Source organism: Suricata suricatta, chromosome X (genome assembly GCF_006229205.1).
Source record: "Suricata suricatta isolate VVHF042 chromosome X, meerkat_22Aug2017_6uvM2_HiC, whole genome shotgun sequence".
Classification (NCBI taxonomy): domain Eukaryota; kingdom Metazoa; phylum Chordata; class Mammalia; order Carnivora; family Herpestidae; genus Suricata; species Suricata suricatta.
In genome coordinates, this window is record NC_043717.1 from 25104191 (window position 1) to 25114876 (window position 10686).

Below are 10686 nucleotides of genomic sequence, written 5' to 3' on the forward strand. Positions count from 1 at the left end.
GATAGCTGTGAAATTAGGTGATTAACTAGTTGTTCCTTAACCTTCTAATTTCTGTATAAGTCTAATTACATGAAATAGAAGTGGGGGTTTTGATTTTTTACTTTGCTTTTCTGTTTGGAGTGTCACTGTAACTACTGTAGTGTAAATGACGGAAAATAATTGTATATGTTAAAAAATAAATTGTGTTATATTAAAAAATAAAAAAAATAAATTGAGATGTAAGTGACATAACATTAAAAAAAATGTGCAACAGAAATTCAAAGAAGTTTCTCAAAATCACTTTTAGCTTTCACGATGATAATCTACCTTAGGTATTTTAGTGCAAGTTCTGCAATAAAAGCTTAAAATTTAAAAAAAAAAAAAAAAAGAGAACTGGCCTGAACTCCAAAAATGTCAGGGTCAAGAACGCAGAAAAAAATGCGAGGAGACTGTTCTGATTAAGTGAAAGCACAGAGACAAACAAATCCAAGGCAAAAACCTTGACTAGATCCTAGAAGAAAACAGCCACCCATGAGGAACACCTCAGGGCCAAGGGGAAATTTTGGGGTGGACGGCATGCTGCAAGATGTTACTGAACGGATGTTAAATTTCCATCATGACAGCTTTGCAGTGATAGAAGAGAAAGTCCTTTAAAAAAAACTCGCATGGTGAAGTCCTCAGGGGTTTATGTTTTCTGTTGTGATGCCCTTGGACTTTTCAAGAGTAAAGGGAAAAACTGTGTGTGGATATTCAAATACAGGCGCAGGCGCGGAGCGAGCTGAAGGGGACCGTTCACGGGATGAAGCAAGCACTAACCCGTGGGCCGCACCGTGCGGGTGCTTGTTACATTATCCTTTCTCCTTTATGCTTGAAGGTTTTCCAAAACACAATGCTGGCTGGAGACCACTGTTTCTTCCAAATCACCCCTTCATGGGGGAGGGCAAGAGTGCCTTTAATAAGGGTTACAGGGGAGGGCAAATGGCATTAATGGCATTAACGACATGGGCTACAGTGTTCCTCAAACATCCCCCCATACTCGGCTTTAGATGTGCTTTTCCCACATACTTGGTGAATTTTCAGCCTAAAAAGGACTTTAAGAATCTCCATATTTACGGATACTTTTCATGTTTGAAATAAGGAGGGAGAGGTCAAGAGTGGTGTTTGTGAGACAAGAAGTAAAATGCCTCCAATCACTGTGGTCTTGGGTAGAAATCAAGTATTTTATTTAAAGTTCTTAAGATAATGAGCAAGTAGGAGGTCAGCAGTCACTGCTCTAAATACTAATCAGGGCTCTGAATTACCCATTAAAGATAAAATCAGCCCAAAAAATAACACATGGTGATTATCCACTCTTCATTTACATGTTCAAGGACAACTGTCCTGACCTCGGGCTCTCCTCTCCACCTGACTAGTAAACCAATTATCACCACGGCTCCAGGGGACGTAAGCACAATTTTTAAATCTATGCAAATCCCTAAGTATACTCAACATTAATTTATGCTAGAGAGTACTTAGTGAACAGAAAGCTTTCACATATACATGGTAAAACACACCTATCTGTAGATCTCACAAAACATACTTTCCCAAGTGCGTATCAGAACAGGTTTTGCTAAGTATAAGATACAGCAGGGACTCTTCCCCTCCTACCTCCTACCATCATTTGAAATCCAGCTCAGGGAAAGGCAAAACCTCAGGAACAGAAAACAGAATAATGGTTTCCGAGACTGGGGGTGTGCAGGGTCGCGACCAAGCACGAGGGAACTTTAGGGCTTATGTACATGTGCTGGGTCCCCGCCAGGGAGAGCGGCACGATGCTTTTGTCTACATTCATAGAACTGACCGCCAGAAAAAATTTAACCCCCCGTTTTCTTTTAATGCAGCTTTAAAAAAAGATAGAAAAAAAGTTTTTGTAGTATTGTATCAAATCCCAAGAGAAAAACCCCAACCCAAAACAAAACCCCTCGAGCTGTTAGAGAATCAAGATACATTCAAGGCCCTGGATAAACAGATAAGGATATCCCAGGAGGAAGTTTTACCCCTCCCTTCATCTTAAATCATCTTTGCAGAAAGAATTTTCCATTAATGGGGGGCCTGGGGGGCTCAGTCATTTAAGCATCTGACTTCAGCTCAGGCCATGATCTTGTGGTTCGTGAGTTAGAGTCCGGCATCATGCTCTCTGCTGTCACTGCAGAGCCTGCTTCCGATCCTCTGTCTGCCACCCCCCCCCATAAATAAACTTAAAAAAAAAGAATTTTCCATTAAAAATTTTCAATTTATAAGCCAGTGACAAACTGGTTTAACTGAGCTCATGTTTCCGTGTTTTCATGAGTTTCCATGGGAATTAGAATTAATGGTGAACTGATTAAAAGGAGTCTAGAATATTCTTCAAACTAAAAGTACGAGTCACAAAAAAAACTTTTTCATTAGCACGTCTGACTCAACTCCTGTGGAAAGGGAAGGAAAGGGAAAGATGGAGGGAGGGACCAGGGAGAGAAGAAGGAGGGAATGGACGAAGGAAGGAAGGGGGGCGAAATTTGGTCCGAACAAGGACTACTACTTTAGAAGGCGGACCGAAGAGAAGCACACTGCTTATCTTCCTCAGCAGTTTAAGGAAATGAAATGGGTTTCAACTGCAACACAAACCTATCTTCAAAATACTGATGGTACCTCTGTGGATGAGTATCAAACGGGAGTAACTTACTCTTATTGCAGTTATGAGTTCAAGGAAACAGGACTTCAACATTTACCACCCAAAGGGGTATAAAAAGAATGTCTATGGAACTGAAGAGCCCAGATTTTGATTGCTGAACAAAAAGCCAAAGGCAGCCTAGGCAAAGTAGAATTTTCTGGAGCTATTTTAAGGAGGGATGGTGTAAAATGCAATCAATTGGCATGAGGAATGGTGTCACACTGGTTCCGAAGGGTCCTGGCACAGTATTTTACCGCTCGTGGAGAAAACTGGATGTCAAGGTTCTCTAAAATAAAATCTACAGATGGTTGGTTACAGAGCAAAGGAACTGTATGGCATGAGAGTCTCATGTTACAATGCACTGTAGACCGCTGCAAGCCAGCATCTAGTAAGCACCTACTACGTGCCCGCCGGGACTCTCAGTGCTCTGCCTCCAACGGCTCACTGGGCTCTCACCAACTGCCCCAAACCCAAGGGCCAGAAACGTTACAAAACATGCCCAGGGCAGGAAAGAGCAGAGCTGCGATTTGAACCCAGGCAGTTGGCTTCAGGGCCTATGCACTGAACCACTGTGCCACTCACTACTCCAGTCCTTCTGGAATGACTGTTTACAGATGAGAGAGAGACAGACAGAGATACTTTCAATAGTTGAGGTTGTAATTTATTCTCATTTCTGTATCATTTTCTATTATAGCAACTGTACACAGAGGATATTCATTTTTGTCACATGAATATAAAAATTCAAAAGACAGATGAAAAAGCAATGTACTCATTTTGAATGCATAAACACAACAGGAGGCAGGCAACAGATGTAAAATAAACAGATTTTGGTGCCCAAGCTCTTGTAGGTGAAGCCTAGTGAATATCAAGTTGGTATACTCGTTTCCACCTAAACAATAAAGTCCTTAAAATGTTTCCAGAAGAAAACGCTACAGACTGTCACAGGGGAAGGGGTACTTCTCAGGGCACTGCCACAAACCCATTCACAGATGCGCGACTCTTTTTCCGGAGCCGTCCAAAGCTTTCCCACCTAAGTGTCACTATTAGTAGGTTTCATTTGCAGGAAGACTTAGCCACCTGCCATTGGGAAGAAAATCTTTTTTTGTTTAAAGTTTATTTATCTATTTTGAGAGAGAGAGAGGGAGGGGAAGGGCAGAGACGAAGGAGTCAGAGAATCCCAAGCAGGACAGCCCGACGGGGGCCCTGGTCCCACAAACTGCGAGATCATGAGCCGAGGTAAATCAAGGATCGGATATTTAATGGACTGAGCCACCCAGAAACTGCAGGAATAGATCTTAAACAGAGATCACGGGGCATGTGTGTGTGTGCGCACGTGTGTGGGCGTTCCAGGTAGGGGTGTTCATTTATCCGTGTCATCCTATTATAACCAAAACCTCACACAAGAGATCACATTTCTTAGCTGTCTGTTCAGTCTAGTATTTGAAGCGGTTAAAACCACCTATTAGCACGCAGCTGGGCGAGCAGAAGGAAACCCTGGCTCGGAACACAGGGACCTTGGGCCTTCTGTCTGGATCTGCCGTGATACAATCGCAGCCTGCGGAACACAGGAAGTTCTGCCTCTCTGGGCTTCAGTGTTCTCATCTGAAAAAGGAGACATGTGGACCATCTCCAGTGTGGGCAGCCTGTGTGACTCAACGCCAGGGCAGGGCTGGCCCTACTCAGGTCAGAAGACTCAGTCTACTCTGACAGGCGAGTTGTTTCCAGGGACTATGAGAAGAGGAATGATCTGTGATGCACTAACTGAAACAAACTGGTGCCCAAACTTCACTTCCTTTTTAAAAATTTTTTTAAATGTTTTATTTATTTTTGATACAGAGAGAGACAGAGCATGAGAGGGGTAGGGGCAGAGAGAGGGAGACACAGAATTGGAAGCAGGCTCCAGGCTGAGCTGCAACACAGAGCCCGGCAGGGGGCTCGAACCCACGAACGTCAGATCATGACCTGAGCTGAAGTCGGAGGCTTAACCTGAGCCACCCAGGTGCTCCCAAATCTTCACTCCTAGCACCCCAAACGGTCAGCTTCCCCGTATCTGTGTGGACTGCAGTGCGCTTCTAAGGTAGAAACATCTCCCTGTTGCCTTGTTTACTCTCCAGGAAGATACCACTGTCAAACCCATATATTTAGGGTAGGTTTTCCTTTTTTAAATCCACAGATACACCTTCATTTGCTGGCTTTGTGGATAATTCCTTCAAAGACCTATACTGATTTTTAAATGGGCAAAACACTGTACTTGGATTTAATGGCGAGTTCCTTCTCTCTCTGTTTTGGAAAAATGTGGGGGTTTCTTCCCCAACTTTTTTTTTTTTTTTACTGTGGTCAAATATGCATACCATAAAATGTACTATATTATCCATTTTTAGGTGGACAGTTTGGTGGTACTAATGTCCATTCATTACTGTTGGGGAGCCAACACCACTAACCGTGTCCCGAAAGCAGGCATATGGATCTGAGCTAAGGAACCGTGAAAAGATCACTCAGCGAGCGCTGCACACGAAAACACAGCGCTCTCTTGGCCCCTTCGTGGCTCTTGTCTACAGTCAGAGGCTACACCTTTCTAACTGTCCCAACTTAAAAGAGGTTTCCTGCGAGAGTCGACTTCTCTTTCTGGGATACAAGGAACGCATGTGTAGGCGAAGTAAGTATTTTGCTGCCATTTTCTCGGGTCGGTAGGAACAGGCCTGTGAGGACAGCCCTGCTCAAAGAGCCAGCCTGGCCGCAGTCCCAAGGTCTGCGCGCTTCAAACAAAGGGCAAAGGGCACTTTCACTTGTGTTTTCCTTCGCCGCAGCAAACTGCATTTTCATGCACGGTGCACAGTGAAAGTCAAGGCGACTGCCAGAGCACCCGGCTGAGGACAAAAGCCTGCCAGGTCCGGGACATCAATTGTCAAGTACACAGAATGGATCACTTCAGTCGGACTGCAAATTCCTACTCAGATGAGAGGCTTCCCAAACCTAAGTACCAGAAACCTGGCCCGGCTCTGTAGGCGCACAGGGTGCACACCGCCCCACGCAAACACCCAATTGCCAATACTCTGCTTCTGAGAATGAGCATTCCTCTTACCCCATGTGCCCTGCGTACCCATGTGGTGAGGGCACCTCATAGCCCAGCAGGGAGCCAAAGAAAATGCCGGTGATTTCACCTTTGGAGGGTGGAGAGGAGAATCAAAAAGGGCACGTTTGGGGCTGAGGTGGTGAGTGGGGGGTTGGGTACAGAGGACTAGGAATTAAAGCTGTCCCCCCTCCTACCCGCTGAGGGGGGCCTTGAGGGGCAGCGGCAAATTACTCACCCATCTAAAGAACAGTAAAAACCTGACTCTTGGGGCGCCTGGGTGGCTCAGGTGGTTGAGCGTCTGACTTCGGCTCAGGTCAGGATCTCACAGTTCGTGAGTTCAAGCCCCACGTCAGGCTCTGTGCTGACAGCTTAGAGCCTGGAGCCTGCTTCGGATTCTGTGTCTCCCACTCTCTCTGACCCTCCCCTGCTTGTGCTCTCTCTGTCTCTCAAAAAGAAGTAAAAAAAAAAAAACAAAAAAAACCCCCCAAAAAAACCCAACCCTCAAAGCCTGCCTCTTGCATTCTCCTCAAAGGATTGGTGAGGATTCAGAACGGCACGTGAGGATCAGTAGCAAGACTAACAAATTGTAGGGAGAAGCCGTTTCAGGGTCATCAAAGTAAACTCTGGGTGCTTATGGAAGCAGATTAGGAAATGTCTGCGAACTAGATGAATTAGGATTTACTCAGTGGATCACAGAAACGGATTTCTACACGTGGTGTCATCCAGCTAATACATTTCTTTAAAAGCACTATGAGAACAGTAACAGCAAGGACAAGGTCATGGTGCAGAGGATGGTGAGACTAGTAAGGAAGAACATCAGACAGAAGATTTTTCTTTCTCTTAAAAAAAAAAAAGTTAGTGCTTTACGCATTTTTTTCTAATATTAAATGTTCAAAGAAGAAAAATCAGAAAATACTGTAGAGAGAAGAAAAAAAATCCACCTGTTACCATTGTCAGTATCTTGAAGGACCTCCCCCAAGTCTCACCAAAGACATTCCCAAAGGCTGGGAGACTGGCTAGCCAGGACACATTCAGGAAGTATGTGGGGACAGACTGGGTTTGATATTTTTGACACGAAGAAGACAGTGTTGCTATTACCAAGACAGAGACATGTGGTTCAGGAAGAAAGGGGATATCTAGCAGAAGGAGGCAGCACGTGGGCGCACAGGGACAGGGTCCCTGAGAAAGGACAGCATTTGGGAAGGCGGAGCTTCCATTCAGTGACCCTTGTCCGGACTCCCACTCTAACGAGTCAGAGATGAGATCTTATTCCTACCAGAGGCCTGATCATTATACGACGTGACAGAAGCGCTATATTACAATATATTAAAGTATCAAATCAACATGACGTACACCTTAAATTTACACCATGTAACGTGTCAAATATTTTTTAATTAAAAAAGGAGGCAGACCCTCAGTGACGGTGGTGGTGCCTACGGCCACCGGCAGTACTATAAGACCCTGGACCAAACGTTCTGGTGCCTGTCAGCTACTAGCCGACTTAAAATAATGACCCTTACTGTCAACCCAAGCCACGATACACAGAGAGGTATGCGTATTTATCAATGTGCCTGTACTTGTGTGTGTGTGTGTGTGTGTGTGTGTGTGTGACAACTAAAACTGAACAAGTAACTGGGGGCACCCAGGTGGCTCAGTCGGTTAAGGATCTGACTCTCGGTTATGGCTCAGGTTAACAATGTTCTGGTTCATGGGATCGAACCCCAAGTCAGTCTCTGTGTTGTTTGCGTGGGATTCATTATCTCCCCTTTTCTCTCTGCCCCTTTTCCACACGCATGTGAGCATGTGCTCTCTCTCTTTCTCTCAAAATAATAAACATTTTGAGAAAAAAAAATAAAGAGTAGCTGAAACCCGATTAAAGAGAAACCTGCTTAAGAAAAACAATTCAAGACATTGCAACTTGTTTTATAACTGCATTTAAAGCAAAAACCCATACTGGGGTGCCTGGGTTGCTCAGTTGGTTAAGCGTCCGGCTTCGGCTCAGGTCAGGATCTCACGGTTCATGGGTTCGAGCCCTGCATCGGGCTCTGTGCTGACAGCTAGCTCAGAGCCTGGAGCCTGCTTCAGATTCTGTACCTCTCTCTCTCTGTGACTCTCCCCTGCTCACGCTGTCTTCCTCTGTCTCTCAAAAATTAAAAAAAATATATATATAAAAAAAACCCAACTCACATGAACCTGGATCATCTGTGGCCATTAATATTCGCTTATGAAAGCTACTTGTGTCTACATTCTGGAGTAGAGGGTAAAAAAAATCTAGAGGTAGTGATGGTCTATTTACATTTTGGGAAGTTTGAGTATGAGGTGAAAATATGCATTTATTTCCCCATCTCTATTTTACATTTTTAGCTACTCTACGTAACTTTGGCGCAACAAGCCAAACGGTATATCCCGCGCTGTATAAGGGGGCTTATTGTGTGTGCATCTCATCGATGTGCCGGGTTAACTTTTGAATGAATGTTCAGTCTGCCTTAAACATCTCAATATTCACAATGTTCCCTGCAGGAGGCCTTCTGTGGTTTGATCCTCGTGTGCGGTCGAAGACCAGAGGCCTAACCAGGTTATCTGGTTATCTCTACGGCTAGTTCTACTGTTCATGGGATTAGAATGGATTGAAGAACCCCATCAAAGAGAAACCGTTCTCAGCTTCTAAGAAAACCTAACAAACATACAACCACCGTGAAGAACATGATACTGCAAATGTCTCGCTCCTTCGGTGCGGGCAGTCTATTACTGAGGGGGGCAATCTCTGACAAAGAGGCATCTGGGAACGTGCATCCAAAGCCACCAAACTCTCGCTTTTAGGCTGGTAATCCCACTCCTGAGACTTTATCCGAAGGGACAAACCTCCATCAGGGAAAACAGCTGAGCGCCTACGGACGTTCACCACAGCATCGCCTACCTTAGCGAAGACGCAAACGACCTCGGGGTCGATCAGTGGAGTTGTGGACCCCTTGGGAGCAAGAGAGGGTTTGTGGGGGCACTGACGGGGATGTGGGAGAGGAGGGTGGAGAAGCCGCACGTTGGGCTGGGGGCGGACACCAGCAGACCTTGTTCTGCGGGGTGTCACCACTCAGGCCTTGGAATAGCAGAGCAATGTCAAAGCTACTCAAGGAAAACTTATCAAAACAGAGTCATTTCAACTCCTGACCAACAGCCAGGAGTTATTTTCTTTTTTAATTTTTTAAGCGTTATTTATTTACTTACAGGGAGAGAGAAAATGTGAGCGGGGTAGGGGCAGAGAGCAAGGAGAGAGCAAATCCCAAGCAGGCTCCGCAGTGTCGGCACAGAGTGTGATGGGCTCCAAGTCACAAATCGTGACATCATGCCCTGAGCTGCGATCCAGAGTCGGCAGCTTGACCGATGAGCCACTCAGGTGCCCCTACTTTCTTATTTACAAAGGATTTCTGGGGCTGGAGATGGATTCCCTCCCCTGCTGAATCATTGCAGACTCTCTTCCCTCCCAGCACCTTAGTAACCACGGGGTCCCTGCTGGAGACATATTTCTTCTCCTTCCTCTAGACTGTCCTCTCTCCCAAAATCCAGAGTCCAGAAGCCATTGCCTACAGAGGTTTCGAGTACCAACCCCCTACCCACCAGCTCACACAGCAGCTAACGCAAGAAGCTCAAGGTGTGTGTTTTTGTCTTCATCGCTTTCTGAACTACAGACAAGAAACATGTTACTTAAGAAGGTGAGCAACTCACGAACTGAAAGCAGCTCCGGACGCTCGGCTCAATGTTGCTGCCCCCGAAGGACGCGACTTCACCCAGCTGTCTCGGGATCTGGATAGAGTCGTGCAGGAGGAGGCCCAGCCTGCGCTGGTCACAGAATCCGGTGGAACTTGCCACTTGCTTGAAAAGGTCTGAGAACGGAAGGAGAGAAGTTCAACAGCCAAAAAGCAGCACCGAGCAGAGGCTGGCGAACCCTTCCCACCCCGACTCCAGGACTCCGTACTGACAGGAGCCCACGCTCCCGCACAGAGGGGCTCCTTCTAATTCGTGCAAACCCGGACATTTACTATTTTTGTGGATCAAGTTCATCATCACTGTGTATATACAAAACGTGACAGCTTTTAAATAAGCTACAGCCCTGTGAGAGACCAAGTTTACACACAGTGTTGACAACTGAATTTTTCCTAGGCCCAAACATAATCCTTTGGGAGATATTTTATATGTAAGATCTAACTACTGTCAGAAAATAAATATTTTAGCAGAAAGAACCATGTAACTGGTCCAAAGCACCACTCCCCTGGGACATCAGAGATTCAAAAATGTACCCAAATTGGAACTTCTTTATGAATTCATAAGATCATGGAGTTTCTTGTGTCTGTTCCCACAGGATGCTGCGTGTATTGGTAAATTAGCTCCTATCACTCTATACTGTCATTGGTTTAGGGTATGTCTATCTCTTGGGCTGAATAACAATGTCCCCCTTGGGGACAGGGACCATGTTAGGTCAGCCATGTGCCAGAAGCATCACGGAAGGAGTGAACACACCCAATGCTTGCAACGTATGTTCTGTTCTTAGAAACATAATCATTTTCATCATGCCCGGTATTCAAAGAAAAGTTGCCAACAAACATAAATTCCAGGAAGCCTTTCCTTTTCATTAAGGACATTTCAAAGTCTAAGTAATGAACTATTTTAACCGGACATCTAAGAAGGCATGCACAGCCTTTTACCATCTCTCCGATTCACACAGGTTCTTTTCAAAATTATCAGTTATTTTCACATATTCCAATTTCAAGTTAATATTTTTGTTTGACCAGCCTTAAAATCTGTTCCCTCTTAGTTCCGTGAGACACAGGCTCAAAGCATTCTACCACTGATAAGGCTCGACTGTAAACTAACCTGTAAGTAATCCCACTATTTAAAAGGCAAAGCCATGGATGTACTCTATTGTCTGCAAAGTACCTCTTTTTTTTTTTTT

At 45.1% G+C, this 10686-nt stretch overlaps 1 protein-coding gene across 11 annotated transcripts in view; it reads right to left on the reverse strand.

Annotated features, from left to right (window-relative positions):
• Positions 1-10686, reverse strand: part of DMD (dystrophin) — a 1657593-nt gene that overhangs the window by 80310 nt on the left and 1566597 nt on the right. For all 11 annotated transcript variants that reach the window (XM_029929473.1, XM_029929472.1, XM_029929470.1 and 8 more), the window contains one exon: positions 9462-9619. In XM_029929473.1, the coding sequence (XP_029785333.1) occupies positions 9462-9619 (158 nt within the window). The remainder of the gene's footprint in view (positions 1-9461; positions 9620-10686) is intronic.